The sequence below is a fragment of the Beta vulgaris genome, chromosome 1, assembly GCF_026745355.1.
Source record: "Beta vulgaris subsp. vulgaris cultivar EL10 chromosome 1, EL10.2, whole genome shotgun sequence".
Classification (NCBI taxonomy): Eukaryota; Viridiplantae; Streptophyta; class Magnoliopsida; order Caryophyllales; family Amaranthaceae; genus Beta; species Beta vulgaris.
In genome coordinates, this window is record NC_079202.1 from 18,802,465 (window position 1) to 18,817,524 (window position 15,060).

Sequence of the window (15,060 nt, forward strand, 5' to 3'; positions counted from 1 at the left end):
TTGCTAACAACAACTCCTTCATTCATTTCTTCAGCTTTCTTCACCTTTCATTTATTTGAATGTTACTAGAAGAAAGAAAAAAAATTGTTCAAAGTCACAGTAGCTTCAACACCTCTCAGATTTCTTCTCATTACTTCTCCTTTCTTCTCCTTTCTTCTCAACACAGTAGCTTCAACACCTCTCAAATATTTGTAATTATAATTATTATTATTATTATTGTTAACCTTAATTATTTGACCATGATTATAATATTATTCAATAGCAATATGAATAATCAAATAATAGACAATAATACAAGTATAATACTATACATTGTGATACTTTAATAAAAAATTCTAATAATAACATAATCAGCTAATAGTAATATGAATAATAAAATAATAGACATAATACAAATAAATAATAAAATAATAGACATAATACAAATAAATAATAAAATAATAGACACTAATACAAGTATAATACTATATAATCATTGTGGTACTTTAATTAAAATTCTAATAATAACATAATCCGCTAATAGTGATATGAAATTATGAATAACAAAATAGTGGACAATAATACAAATGTTTTTAAACATTGACTATTTGGACCTTATTGGACCTTATTAGACTGATTGAACTTATTGGACCTTATTAGACCTGATTGGAACTTATTGCACCTGATTGGAACTTATTGCACCTGATTGGAACTTATTGGACCTTATTAGACCTTATTGGAACTTATTGCACTTATTAGACCTTATTGCAACTTATCTGAACTTATCTGAACTTATCTGAACTTATTGGACCTGAAACTTAATTTTTTAAGTTGAACAGAACGCACCCTTAATCGTAATTACTCTTCTGATTCGTCTGCATCACTTAATATCAAAGTAGGCGATTATGGAAGTAGATTTTTGTAAGAAGAAGACGACATTCCAATTAAAAAAGCTGATAGAATTTTTCGTCAAAAGTAAGATAATAGCATTCCATTTTTATTATTGTAATTTTTCTTCTTAGATTATGGCTTATGATGAAGATAAAAAACTGTTCTTGATCAATCTAAGCAGCGGCGAAGGTGTTCGGAATGCTTAAATCTTAACTTAGTGCGCGCAAGGTGTTTGATGGAGTGCGTGAACCTGTTGCAATGTCAGGAGGACTTTAGTTTGGCGGAAATGAAGGATTTTGTGACGCACAGGATTTGTTTGGTAAATTCTGAAACTTAATTACTATTTTTGCAGTTTTTAGTGCTTGATATTGATGAATAATTTGAAAATTGGTTTATCGAAAATCGAAATGTTGGAATTGGTAGGGATATATATATCAGGCAAGTTTTTCTTTGTAAACTCATATAACAAAGTAGTAGTGGTTGTTTGGGAAGCCCTAGTAGACTACACGGAGTCAAAGTTGGATTGGAAGTTCGAAGTTCAATTTTTTATGATTTGTTCTGAATACACTACAGTACTAGTAGTCTAGTATGCTGAAGGGTTAGTGGTGCTTTCAGTTTGGGAGAGCGTGGAGGTAGTATAGCAATAGGAGGTTCGGACGTTTGGTGTGTGGTTATGCTTTATGGTGGAGCTCTTAACAAATTTTCAGAATTAGAAACAGATACTCTTCATGAGTTGTTAGGTAGTGGGAGTATCAGTGCATCTTCGAGAGTCATAACATGCCTTAATATTATTAGTCAATAAAGCTCCCAAAATGCCTTTTAGAAGTCAGGGTCTCAGGGATATCCCCAAATACTTGTCCCTAAGATGTGGAATATTTGTGAATTGCTCATATTAAAGATTAGATTAGATTAGATTAGAGATTATAATTATTTCATCTTCTAATAGTTGCAACATGGGGGGGGGGAACCTTCTAGGGGATATACCGCCTACATAATGAAGGAAGAGAGAATGAGAGATAAATAATTACATGTATATATAGAGAGAGAAACTACACGTCAAAAAAGTGACTCTTGCAATGGTTCTAAAGCATTGCCAAAAGGAAAGTGTTGCAACTATTAGAAAACAGAGGAAGGTTTTGTACTCTGGTATTATCAATGATTCCTAGAATTAGTTTTTGAGTGGAAAAGAAAACTGGTAATGCATGTCTTGATTGGTGGTTGCTGTTTACGACTAGGGGTGATAATGAGCCTCACAAGCTCGCGAGCAGCTCGGGCTCGGCTCGGTCAAAGCTCGGCTCGAGACTTAAACGAGCCGAGACGAGCTAGGCAAATGTATTTAAGAGCAGAAGGGTATTTTGGTCATTTTATCCAAAGGAGTATTTGAGTATTTTCACAAAGAAGTATTTTAGTCTTTTCAAGAAAGTATTTTAGTAATATTAGTAGGAAGATTATTTTGGCATTTCATCATCAAATGTATTTTTGGCAATTTGATGAGTAAGGGTATTTTAGTCTTTTGACGAAATTGACTACCATTATAAAAGGGGGAAACCCTAAGTTTCCCATCATTCTACTAGCCACTTTCTTCAAAAAGGAATAAGGAGGATTCCTTTTCTCTCTCAAACACTAGTGTTCTTCAGAGCTTAAGTTCTAATCTAGTTTTTTTTTGTTTTTGAAAATTGTAGGAAGATCTTGCAAATATCAAAGGGAAGCAAAAAGGTTATTATTATTTTTCTGAATTTTTAGGGGTTTTCTCCCATATTTTTCTCTCTTCTCGCCCCTCTTTTGGCCTTGCGATTTCCGGCCACCACGATGGTGGTTCGCCGGCGAGCTTCGACGGGAGTGCTTGGCCACTGCCGGCCAGCAGTAGGTGACAGCCGACTGGGCATGAGCGCCGCCCTGCCACCGCCGCACCAGTGGTGGTGCAGGTGGTGCTCGTGGTGGCGTCGGTTGGGTTAGTTTTTGAGATTTGTGGTGTTCGAACCACTTGTAAAAAAAAAATATTTTTTTGTTAGTATTTATTTATTAAATTAAAGCAGTTTTTAAAGTAATAAATAATTAATTTTTAAGTCCGGTCAAAAAAAAAAAAATTAACTTTTAAGAGGTTTTAAGTATTATTATATAGTGGATTTTGCCTACTAGTAAATGATCTCAAGTTTATGACTTAAAAATAGTTTTAAAGCATTTTTAAAGAAAAATCAGCTTTATTATTATTTTTAAAATGCTGATTTTTATTTATTAGTAGCCTTCAATTGTTGTTGGTAAGTACTAATTGATAGTATTTTATTGTTGGTAGGTTTCAAGCATAATAAAAGCAAGTCAAACTTTTGAGTGTTGATTTTATGTGTTATCAAGGTACATACACTTGACTTTGACCTTTGACTTTAGTATATTAAAGATTATTTATTGAGCATGAGGAGTAAGGAGAGGCTTATGCCTTATAATTGTTTGAGTGCATGTTGAGAACTTAGAAAGGAGATTAGGAATTGAACTTTTGAGTTATTTCTATATTTGAAAAGCATGTGATTGATGATTATTGCTTTTGAGTATGATTAAAGTTATTAAAGTTATTCTTGAAGCTAGGGTGATGTGAATCTTAATGAAGAATTCACTTAGTTTGGGCTCTTGATGTAGTTTAGTGGATTCGGTTTATGAAAGTTTGTATTTTTTTGTTGTTTTTTTATTTTTTTTTATTTAGTAACAAGATATGAAGAACTCAGGTGTATTTCAGCTCACAGTTCAACTAGGGTTTTTGGATATGGAGAACTCAGGCGTATTTCGGCTCACAGTTCAACTAGGGTTTTTGGATTCACTCCTGAAACAAGGTGGATTCTCTCCTGAAACAATAATTAACTCAAAAAACTCTCTAAATTATTATTGATGGCCGAAAAACTCATTATATAGTACAAGTTTTCCTAAACCTACTAGAACTAGTAAAACAAATAAACTTATTTATCTTTATCTTAAGGATCAAGATAAATAATTATCATATACTTATCTATATTATTTCACACGCCTTATCAGAATATAATTAGGAAAATTAAAACTCCTACTTTGACTCAATGATAAGGAATTAGACTCCTAATTAATAGGATTCCTTTATCATTTAAACACTTAATTAAAATAATGCTAAAATTAAAACCCTAATTTACATAGAATCCTAACAGAACTAGAATTCTATATAATTACTACCATTTCCATATCATAGGGCTTGCCTGAGAATATTTTATTTTGAACATAGTCTCATTAGAAGTCATTTATTTTATTGAGCAAGGTCTCATTTGAAGTTATATATTTTATTGAGCAAGGTCTCATTTGAGTTATACATTTTATTGAGCATGGTATCATTAGAAGTTATATATATGTATATGTGTATATATATATATATATATATATATATATATATAATATATATATATATATATATAATATATTATATATAATATAATAATATATATATATATATATATTATTGAACAAGGTCTCATGAGAAGTTATATTTTGTTGATCAAGGTCTCACAAGTTTTAAAGTTATTGAGCAAGGTCTCACAAGTAGTTGAATCATTGAGAAAGGACTCAATTGATTGGATCATGGATCCTTAAGAAAGTCAGAAAGGACTCATGGAGTCATTAAAGTAATAAGATGAGCAAGGTCTCAAAGAATTTAGAATTGAGTTAATTATAGTGTTTGTTGCTTTCACTTGTTAAAGAAAGATAAGAAATTAATTTATTTGCTAGACGTATATTATTGTGATTGTGTCTCACATAATGGGCTTTGGCAATAAAACTCTTAGGATGGATCCCCCATGAGTACTGAACATAAGGGGGGAGCTAGTGTGAAACTATACTCCTGCATATGGCTTAGCATAACGATGCTAATGCTTTTATTTTATCAAGCAAGTTTATGGAATTCCAATTATCAAGATCTTTGAGTGGACTAGGTGTCACTCGTATTCTCTATCTTTGAGATGTTGAGTCTAGAGGCTCATTCTCTCCCTCGTTCATTACTAAGAAGCTTAAAATTTCTCGAGTCAAGTTATTTAAAGTTCATGCAACTTTAGTAAGAGATGTGAGATCTCTTACACAAGGAATAGTAACACGTATGATTCCAAGAGGAGGACGGTGCCCGTTCATTGCCAAATAATATTAAAAAGAAGTATTCAGTAAGTACAGTTATACGCTTGTCGCATGTAGAGTCATAAGAAATGCAAGCCGAAGTTGTTGAGGATTGCATGCATTCGCATTAGTTTAGTTGTGTTATGTACTCAGCGTTGCTGATGTATGTGTTTCTTTGTTTTCTTTTGGTTGTTTTTCCTCGACCCTGTGATGACCCATTTGGCGAGCAGAGTTTAGAGAAGAAGTTGCAGATTCAAGTTCTTGATGTGCATGGGAATCATAAGCATCCAGATGGGAGTTTTAGTACACGAGTACTTTCTTATTTAAGTTATCTTGAATTCATGTTTGACTTTACATGACCAATGGGGTCAAGGGTTGACTTATTTTGAAGATGGGACTAGTAATTCATTTACATACTTTCTTATTTCAGTTGTATTAAAGTATTTCCAGTTTATTTTAAAAGACTTCCGTTGTATTCTCTGATTAGCCTTACGTATTATCATGCGTGGCATAACAACTCCCGTAATTTCTCCTAGTTTATATAAGGAAGAGTCGTGGGGGTGTTACAGAATTTACAAACTCGCAAGCATCTGCATCCATATAAACTAAGCTGGTTAAATGATGATGGCGTTTGGGTGCGTAAACAAGCATTAGTTGGCTTCCGTGTGGGTGAATATATGGATCAACTATGGTGTGATGCCTTGCCCATGACTGCATGCTCGTTATTACTAGGTCGTCCATGGCAAATTGATAGGCATGTGATGCATAATGGCAAAACTAATGCTTATTTGGTTTTGATGGGTGATAAACGCATGATCTTACAATCTTTGCCTCCAAAAAGGCGTGCTACCCCGCAAGGTAAAGAGAAAGGGAAGCAAGATGTGTGTGTGAGTTCGTGCCATCATGAAGTCCTAAAAACTGCAAGTAACAAGAAGGAAGGTAGACAACAAGTACTACAACTACGCCAAGGCACTAAGTTGACCCTAGGAGACAAAATATGGTTGTCACTTGTTGCTCAAAAACTTCATGTGAATTACAAGAATGGAGAGCCTATGGATGAAGGACCCTTTGTAATTGTTGAAAAGATAGGCTATGAAACATTCAAGGTATTGTTAGGAGATGGCATATGTGCAACATTTTCTTCATGTGACTTAGTCCCATGCTTCGAAGACTAAAACTTGTGGTCAAGTTTTTTTCTACAGGGGGAGTATGATGCGTGACTAAAGGTAATTTGGTGAAGAGTCCTAGTCCTGTTAGGACATCTATGTAGTATCCTAGTTCTGTTAGGAGACTATGTAGTTTAATTGCTTTTTAATTGCTTTAATTTAAATGTTTTATTGATAAAGGAATCCTATATATTATACATAGGAGTCTAATTTCTTTGTCATTGAGTCTAATTAGGAGTCTCATTTTTATACTTATCTTAAAATAGGCGTGTGAATTAGATAGATAATGTAGTTTGTTATTTATCTTTATCCTTTAAGCTTTACTAGTTTTAATAAGTTTAGGAATCTCTTAATATAACTAGGAATTTTCGGCCATATGAAAGAAATAGAGATTATGTTTGAGTTAATTCTTGTGAGTTAAAGATTTAGGAGAGAATCCAAAACCCTAGGTGAACTTTGAGACGAAATACGCCTAAGTTCTTCATATCCTGGTTACTATATTTTGTTTTTGTTACTATTTCATTAAAGAATCAATCAAGAAACACTAAAGAACCATTTTTTAAATTAAGATTTATTCCAGAGTCAATAAAGATCCAATCTTTCATGTAGAAAAGCCACTAAACTACATCAAAGAGCCTAAATTAAGTGATTATTGGTTCAAGAAACACATCAATAGGTCATTGGTATTGATGTTATGGTAGAACTATGGAAGGAAGGTTGATCTAGTAGACAGATAGTAGGGAATGTAGTATTTTAGTACAGGGTAATCATTTTCTCAAGATTCAGAAAGCAATTCTCCATTTTCTTTTTTTTGGGGGGGGGGGGGTTGGATGTTTGTTGTAAAAAAGATGCCACGAATGCTTTAGTAAGTAATAGGTAAGTCTATTATCTGTCTGTACGGTCCTAAGCTTTGACAAAGTACGGATGCTTATTGGATTATTGCTGTTATAAATGTCTGAGTGCCAGTTGAGGTGATATTCTTCACAAAGAAATGAAAATTTAAACAATGTGAAATATTGATCTATGGTGTATAGCTTTCTACTCAGAGATTTGATCTATTATATATTAGAACTTAAAAAAATTTCTTGATGTTAAATTTTTTTTATGAAAGCTAAGGAGCATGTACTATATAACACTTGACAAAAGGGTGCAGAGGTAGAGGATGTTTGTGGATGATCATTGAAGATGATATCGTGACTCATTCAGGTAGCTCCATCATATTGGATTAACTAGTAAGGATTGCATTGTCCTCGTCGTTGAATTTTTGGAATTTGAGGGATTGATGGAACTATAGAACAAAGTTATGTACTTATGCTATGACCTATAGCTATTGGAGCTTTATACTACTCTCTAATTAAGCAATTTAGGTACAAATACCCATAAACTAAGATGCTTCTTATAATTGTTTCATCGATGCTATTTTCCTCTCGTATATAGCATATACCGTCCGAGTGTTTTTTCTTCTTTCTCCCTCTTCTACTTCTTCCTCTTTTGTACCCTACCATAACCACTACCACCACCGTAGCCTCCCCTCCGCGCAGTCCCCCAACCACCTTCTTCTTCACGCACCTCTTCATGACCTCCCCATACGACGTTCCTTTACAATGTGTAGTGAATGTCCGAGAAAAAAATCCAATAACATCTATCAAAACCATTCCTAAACCTAACCGTAGAACACCCGTTACAGCAGGCAAAGCCATAATCCCAGCACCAATAATGGAAGTTGTAAGATAAAAAGTTGCACCAATCCCACCAAATATTAGGGGATAATTAGGAGAATTATCAAATGCAGAATCATCAATGCCAACATTACCATCATATGGATCAACCCCATTTAATGGTTTAAATCATGATAGATGTTCGGTTCGCGAAATAAATGAGTACAAGCCCAAATAGCAAACAACCAAACCAACAAACATAGAGAAGAAAAGAAGAAGATAGTGCAGCAGCCCACATATTATACTCTCACGTGTCACATGATTCATAATATGGAACCAAAAATAAGTCTTCTCCTCCTTTGTTCTACTGGTGGCAGCATTGAGCCAAAGAATAGGAAACATTCCTATTCTCACCTCTACACTAAACGCAATAAGGCAACGGATAATAATCTCCTCAATTCGAAGATTCTTCAAAAAAGTAAATTCTAGGGAATAATGGAAAAATCAGATTAGTTCCTTTTTCCTCTCCTAAGTAATCTTCCCAATTATATTAATTAGGGGGTTGTTCAATTGGGTATTGTTTCTGTTTAGAAATTAAGGTTAAAATTAAGGTTAATGGTCTGTGCTGAGCAAGTCCTTTAGTCCGAGCAGAGCTGATTATCTGTTCACCGGAATCCTACAGAACACGTAAAACTACCCGGAGTTGTTCCGGGATCACCCCTCTGACGCTCAAGTCAGTTGATGATTGAGGTGGAGAGAGAGTCTAGAGTGAGAAACTCAGGTTAGTTAGGTGAGAATTCAATACCTTTGGATTCATGTGACAAGGGGTATTTATAGTGGTGAGGACCCCTAGGAAATGGTGTGCTGGAGGGGACAGCTCACCTAGGGATTGGAGATATCTTTTCAAGAATGATTTCTGTGGGGCCCTTGAATCTCCCAATGCTGGCTAGCCATGCTGTAGCGGGTGGGACCCACGGAGCTTAGGTGGCGGTGCCACATGTCATAGAACCCTTGGGGGAATTTAATGGGCCCAAACAAGTATAAAAAACAAAACCACTGATTACTACGAGTAAAAGACACAGAGAAATCTTCGTTGTTTGTTGGCCCGCCGGTGATAGCGCCAGAACTACAATTGGTCCGCTTTGCTGTAGTTCTCGTTATTTAATTCAATTGCAAGATTCCTGGTATTTTTGTTCCTTTTCCTTGATTTCATATTTAATTGTTCTGTCAATTCCATATTTCCATTGCTTGATCTCATCTAGTAGTAGTTATGTTATCTTATTGTTGGTTTTATTTCACGAATTTTAACTCCATATTTCTAGAATTGCACTTTGAATTCTCGCCTATAAGTTTAGTTGTACTCTTAATCTATTACTTCTCAATCTTAGTGATTTAATCAATTATACACGTACAATAGTTGGCTTTTCTAGTTTCCAATTCTTTGATGATTGCTGCCTAGTTCTATATGATGGTTATAAAGATTTTGTCTTTTTGATTTAGTGCTTTTAGTTAATCATTTCTTTAGAATTGGAATGGCTGTAGAGTTAGGCTTAGAGTTAGATTTGTTTTCGTATAATGTTCTTAGTTCAGTTAGTTTGCTTTAGTTGATCTATGTTATTTTGTTTTCCACTATTATTTCATTATTTAATTACGTAGTTTTTTTAAACTATTGGTTGAATTCACATAATTAAGTGGGTAATACAACTTGATATCAATATTCTTGTGGGTTCGACCCGTATTTGCTAGTTGTGCTATATCGTACATCGTGCAACTTGCGGTAATAGTTTTTTTTTTTCTTTTTGTGACAATAGCGGTACTAGTTTTTATTCATACATAATGTAATACAAAATGTGATACCAAATAATAATTAATATTCTTCTCTGGAATCACTGTACTGCTCTGAAATGCAAATAATTAACTTCAGGAGCATTTTAGCGGCATACTGAATCTTGACATAATGCATAAAATCTGGCAAGAATAATTGCATTGGCAACACTTCTGATCAGGGAAAAAAAACGCGCTCGCGGTCGCGTTCGCGGGAACGGTTGCGTTGTCGCGGGAACGGCTTGTAACGGCGAAATAGAACGTTCTCGCGGCGTGCGTCGTGAATTTTTTTAAAAAAATTCACATTAATATGTTTTAATCTTATTTGAATTTCTAGTTTATGAAGCATTATTACAACATAATAAATCAAATCTAATAGAATATCATGTTCCTCAACTATATAATTAAATCATAAAAAAATTGGCCAATGTTTGAAAAAGAGGATGTAACGGGGATAAAATCGCTCTAACGCGGCGAGTTCGCGTTACGGAACGGACAACGCGGCGAGAAGTACATGAATTTTATTATGGCGTTCCGTAACGGGATTTCGCGGAACGGCAAATCCAAAATAACGGAACGGGAGAGTTTTAATTCCCTGCTTCTGATACACCTTTCATCAAGGAAAAAAAGGAAAGAAGAAATGAAAAAAACATGAGAATAAGAACTACACGCAGGAGCTCACAAATCACGGGCTTATACTGATGCTGACACACTTAAGTGGTATATAATCTGTGGAAGTTCTGCTTTCAGGTGAATCAATAAATGCTTACGCTAGCCCTTCATGGATGAGTACCTTGAATTGATGTGGTGCACTCCTGAGTAGGCCACAAGCTAGTATCTTTTTCCCACTGACATCAGAAAGTATGGAAATTGATCAGACAAAAAAAGGAAAGACAAATGCAAGGAAAGTAAAGTCAACCAACTTGAGTATTGGAGTTGCAACTTGCATATCTGATGGAAACTGATGGTTCATTCATAAGGAAAGATGTAATTCTATATGTAGCGGAGACTTACCGGCAAAGGAGTAAACTCATAGCTGTTGGTCTGGAGGTTAGTATGCTCAGATTTGTTCTTACGAACATTTTCCTCGAATTCCTTTGGCATACTGGTCAGTATCAGTTCCTCTAAGGTGCTTTGTTGCAGCAAATTGTGAAGCGCTTTCAGCTTCAGGCAACGTCGGATATGTAGCTCTCTGATGTTGGGCATTCCTCCCTGCTCCACTCTGAATTCCTCCAGTTCATCCAGCATCCACAGCTTCAATACACGAAGACTACTAAATCCGCCACGTGGACAGCTCATTTCCTGTCCAAGATAGGATTTAGCCAGGAGCCTGAGGACAGAGAGGGTTTGCAGCTGTGACAGAATCTGTATGGGATCTTCATTTAGGTGTGAGACAGACAATGTGAGAACTCTTAAATTTGGTGGGAACTGATCCTTATTGAGTCGATGGCTCAGCTTTCCCAGCAACTTTAAGCGAGAAAGTTTGTGTAGTTCTGACAAGGGCTCCAAGCTGAGGTTGGAAGGGCACCTGTCTAGTTCTGACGAGGGACCCAAGCTGAGGTTGGAAGGGCACCCATTTTCATCCTTTGATGTCAAGCTTAATGACTGAAGATGAGTTAAGCTTGCAATCCATATTAGCAGTGTATCAAATTGTTTTAATTGGCAAGTTATGCCCAACTCTCGTAGCTCACCTAATTGCTTCAGCCCAGTTTCCATATTGCAGCCATCATCAATAGTCAATCCCCAAAGTGTCAGCAGTTGTGAACTAGGCTGATGCATGGTCATATCAAGACGTACCTGAGGGAGATTTAGATGTCGGAGGTGCTTCAGTTTCCAAATAGAACTCGACAAAGTGTTGATATGTGTGCGCTTTAGGTCCAGAGTTTCGAGGTAAGGAAGATCACCCACAGATTCAGGAAGGCTATCGAGAAATGTCCACCTAAGGCCCAAGTATCTCAACTGAAATAGATGCTTCATTGTCGTAGGCAATATTGGTTTATATACCCCCTCTAGGTCAAGCACCCGTAGCAGCCCAAAACCTTTATCCCCTATGATTTTACGTAAGTTTTCTACTCCTTTAGCTGGAGTGTCATATCTCTGAACGTTAAATGAGAAGTAAGACCGCAGATTTTGAAAGTTTGTATCAGAAGTAAAATCTTTGATATCAGCATATTCTACAATTCTACGGATTCCAGATTCTGAAAGGCTGCTTCTGTTTGCTAGTGTCTTATCGGGAGTTTTACGGGGTGGTGCTGGTGATTGTTGATGGATATGAAAAAGGCTGATTTCCTGAGCTTTGGGTGACAAATGTTTGTATAAAAACCCAGGCAGATGACATTTTCTGTGGCCTCCATCTGACCTAAACTTGGATATTTTAATCAAGTTCCTTCTGACCAAATTACTGAAACACTCTGCAGCTAAATCTTCACCCAAACCCGTTGGGCGTTGCAGAAACCCCTCTGCAACCCATAGCCGGAGAATTCTCCGTACTGAGAGGTCAAATTCTTTCGGGAAGAGTGTCAGGTAGAGCAAGCACAACTTATGGTCTGCAGGGAGATCAGCATATCAGAGATTGGAGCTAGCCCAGTTAGACTGGCTGAGGACTTGGGCCCACTCTCCCATCTTCTTGGTGGACAAGAAACCCCCAAGAAGCACGATATTAATGAGGGGTAAGCCTTTGCATATCTCAAGAATCTGATTCTTCAGAGAACTGGGGGCAGAGAGTTGACTACTGCCTAAGCTCTTCTGGAACAAATCCCAGCTCTCAGACTCATTCAGCTCCCTAATACAGAATGGCTTACCATCTCCATCCATAGCTATATCTTCTGAATCATAACGACTGAGCACCCCCTTTGTATTGGAGAAACTACCTGTATTCATATCAGAGGTGATTTCTTCTTGTGAAAGCTGCGTCTGTTCTTGCCCGAGCAAAATGCCTCTCAAACTTGCATCTTTAGCGCCTTCTGGTTTTCCTTTATTCAGCCTTTCGATCTCCTCCTCAATTTGCTTCATCTTCCTGCGGAACTTCTGGCAGGCTGTCAAGTCATGAAGATAGAACCCATAATTCTGCAACAAGTCATGAAGATAGAATCCATGATTCTGGAACAAGCAAAACTTTGTCTTCTTGCGTACTAGTCTGAGGACATAGGACTCAACTATGTCCTCCACATTATATAATGTATTCAGATAATCTTTCACCCACTCCTTGGTTGCCTCATCGGTTTCTGGTTGCTCCTCTGCATCTGTAAGGACTCGCATCCGCCGAAGATGTAGTCTGATGTCTTCTACTTGGTCAACGACTTTATCAAAAATTATGGATTCCTGAATCAGGAGGTCTCTGACCTTTTGGATAACCACAAACACCACTGCTTCAACAGCCATTGGTAGAATAAGGTCTAACTATGGCTGTTATTGTTCTAGAGAGAGCTGTGTGTGACCAATATCTCTAAGGCAATCTGTTTCAGTAGAATGGCTAAGGACAGGATAGAGATTGATAGTTTAGAAAAAATTGGAAGGATGAGGTTGGAGGGCTGCAACATTTACCTCTGTCTTGATGTCAAAAAAAAAAAAAAAAAAAACATTTACCTCTGTAATTCATAGTTATGCTCTGTAGTAGTAGTACTGAAGTTGTGGACCACTCATTGCATTTATAAAGAAGACATATCTTCTCATATAGAAAAGTTGGAAGTGGTGGGACTGTGAAAGTGAACTTTGTAATTATAATTGTATAATCATGCACTGTACAGTGTACACTGACCTGTGCCCGAGGAAAATTACATGATTACGATTTAGGGCCATTAGTTTTTTGATTTTTTCTGGAGGTGAGACGTTTTATCCCTAACAAGACAAGGGCTGATAGCTCACTGACTTTTCTTCTACTAGAATTGGCTTCCATGTTTCTAAGTGAATAAGATACTTGTGTGTTTCCTGTTTATTTAACATAGATCCAAGAGGCAAAAACCTATCTCAAGCGAATTACTCTCTCCCCTTTTTTTTTTTAACTCCATTATGTGAAGTTCTACTTTTAATGTACTTTATTTCTAGGGAAAATTTCAAAAAACTACCTTTTATAATCAACTTTTTTCAAAAAACTATCTTTTAAAAATTTTCTTTCAAAAAACTACCTTATATAACAAAGTTCTTTCAATATACTACCATTTTACGTTTATATTTAAACTAATTAATAAGTGACGATCGTCATAGGTGTTGTTGCCGATGGGGTAGCGAGAAAAGAAGAGAGAAACTAGAGGAGAAAAAAGAAAAGCAATTTACAGTGACTCAATTTATTAGTGATTAAACCACATTTATGATAAAATGGTAGTATTTTGAAACAAATTTGTCATATAAGGTAGTTTTTTGAAAGAAAATTTTTAAAAGGTAGTTTTTAAAAAAATTTTGATTATAAAAGGTAGTTTTATGAAATTTTCCCTTATTTCTATATTGGCAAAAGAAATAATGGAGTATTAGTTAATTGGTCTATGGTCCATTTTTATTGGCTATTTATATTTAATTAATGCAAGTGGATATGATGTTCTCCCTTATAAATTCCAATTTGTTTAATGTAAGTGAACAAAAATTATGATGCCTCTGCTATTACCTAAGATACTGGGCTTGTTTTTGCAATAATTGGGTAGAACTTCAAAGATTAGAGAGACTATTTTTCTCTAAAATATGTATAGGCTTATCTCTAATATGTGGAAAGACTGTCTAATGTATTTATTATAGAATTGTCAAAAAGTGACATAACTCGCTAACTTGTGGTTTTCAATCTATTTAGGTAAGTCGGTCGACCTAAAACTATTATATGAGCTAGGTTTTTAATCCAAACATGTCAAGATAAACCGTTTAATTCCTATACTACTGTGAATATTATCATTTTAACTAGTAATTATTTGAACATTTATATTGACTATATAGTAATATTTAATCTTTAGTTGCTCTAATTGGTTTGTTTCTGTAAATATTACTTCATCCGTCTCCCAATAGATTTCCCATTAATCCTTTTTACGTTTGCTAATATGCGGTTTGTCATTAATATCCTTGATTTCTTTGATGTATTAGAAATTTTGTAGAAGATTTTCTTTTCTTATAAGTAGTGCTAAAATGAGAAATGGGAAATCTATGTTAGGAGAAAAAGGGTTAGGAAATATTCAAGGTTGATAAGTTAGATTTATATATGTGTGTATACGATAAACGGGTCAATTAATGGATCGAGTAACCCATTTTATAAACTGGTTAGGTCAGAGTTACCGGTCATTTTAGAAATTGGTTAGGTTATAATTTTGGCTATTAGTTTTACATACTAGCATCAGCATATGGTAGTAATTTTGGACAAAAGTTCAATAGTTAGTTAGTCAGGCTCGATATCTTTTTCTTCCTCTTTAGTGTTTAAATCACCCAAAATTTAATAAGTATCTGTGCATTGTTGC

The 15,060-nt window shown here is 35.5% G+C and overlaps 1 protein-coding gene and 1 long non-coding RNA gene across 3 annotated transcripts; one reads left to right on the forward strand and one right to left on the reverse strand.

The window, feature by feature from the left end:
• The first annotated feature begins 814 nt into the window (after positions 1 to 814).
• Positions 815 to 5,461, forward strand: LOC104905929 (uncharacterized). 2 transcript variants are annotated; one of them, XR_008970287.1, is made up of 5 exons: positions 815 to 954; positions 1,052 to 1,189; positions 3,164 to 3,222; positions 3,566 to 3,692; positions 5,214 to 5,461. It is a non-coding gene; the product is annotated as an uncharacterized LOC104905929 (long non-coding RNA). The 2 variants fall into 2 exon arrangements; XR_002041189.3 differs by lacking the exon at positions 3,566 to 3,692.
• Positions 5,462 to 10,132: 4,671 nt separating this feature from the next.
• On the reverse strand, positions 10,133 to 13,014 carry LOC104905930 (putative disease resistance protein At1g59780). Its single transcript, XM_010694586.4, has 2 exons — positions 10,646 to 13,014; positions 10,133 to 10,479 (listed from the first exon to the last, which is right to left on the reverse strand). The coding sequence occupies exons 1-2, from the start codon at positions 11,606 to 11,608 to the stop codon at positions 10,411 to 10,413; spliced, it is 1,032 nt and encodes a 343-aa protein (XP_010692888.3). The 5' UTR covers positions 11,609 to 13,014; the 3' UTR covers positions 10,133 to 10,410.
• Between the last annotated feature and the right edge of the window lie 2,046 nt (positions 13,015 to 15,060).

Excerpts from the sequence above, each read along its gene's own strand:
- LOC104905930 (XM_010694586.4), bottom strand. The coding sequence starts at position 11,608 with ATGAAGCATCTATTTCAGTTGAGATACTTGGGCCTTAGGTGGACATTT. Across the intron at positions 10,480-10,645 it reads ATGAGTTTACTCCTTTGCCG|TGGGAAAAAGATACTAGCTT; the intron begins GTAAGTCTCCGC and ends TTCTGATGTCAG.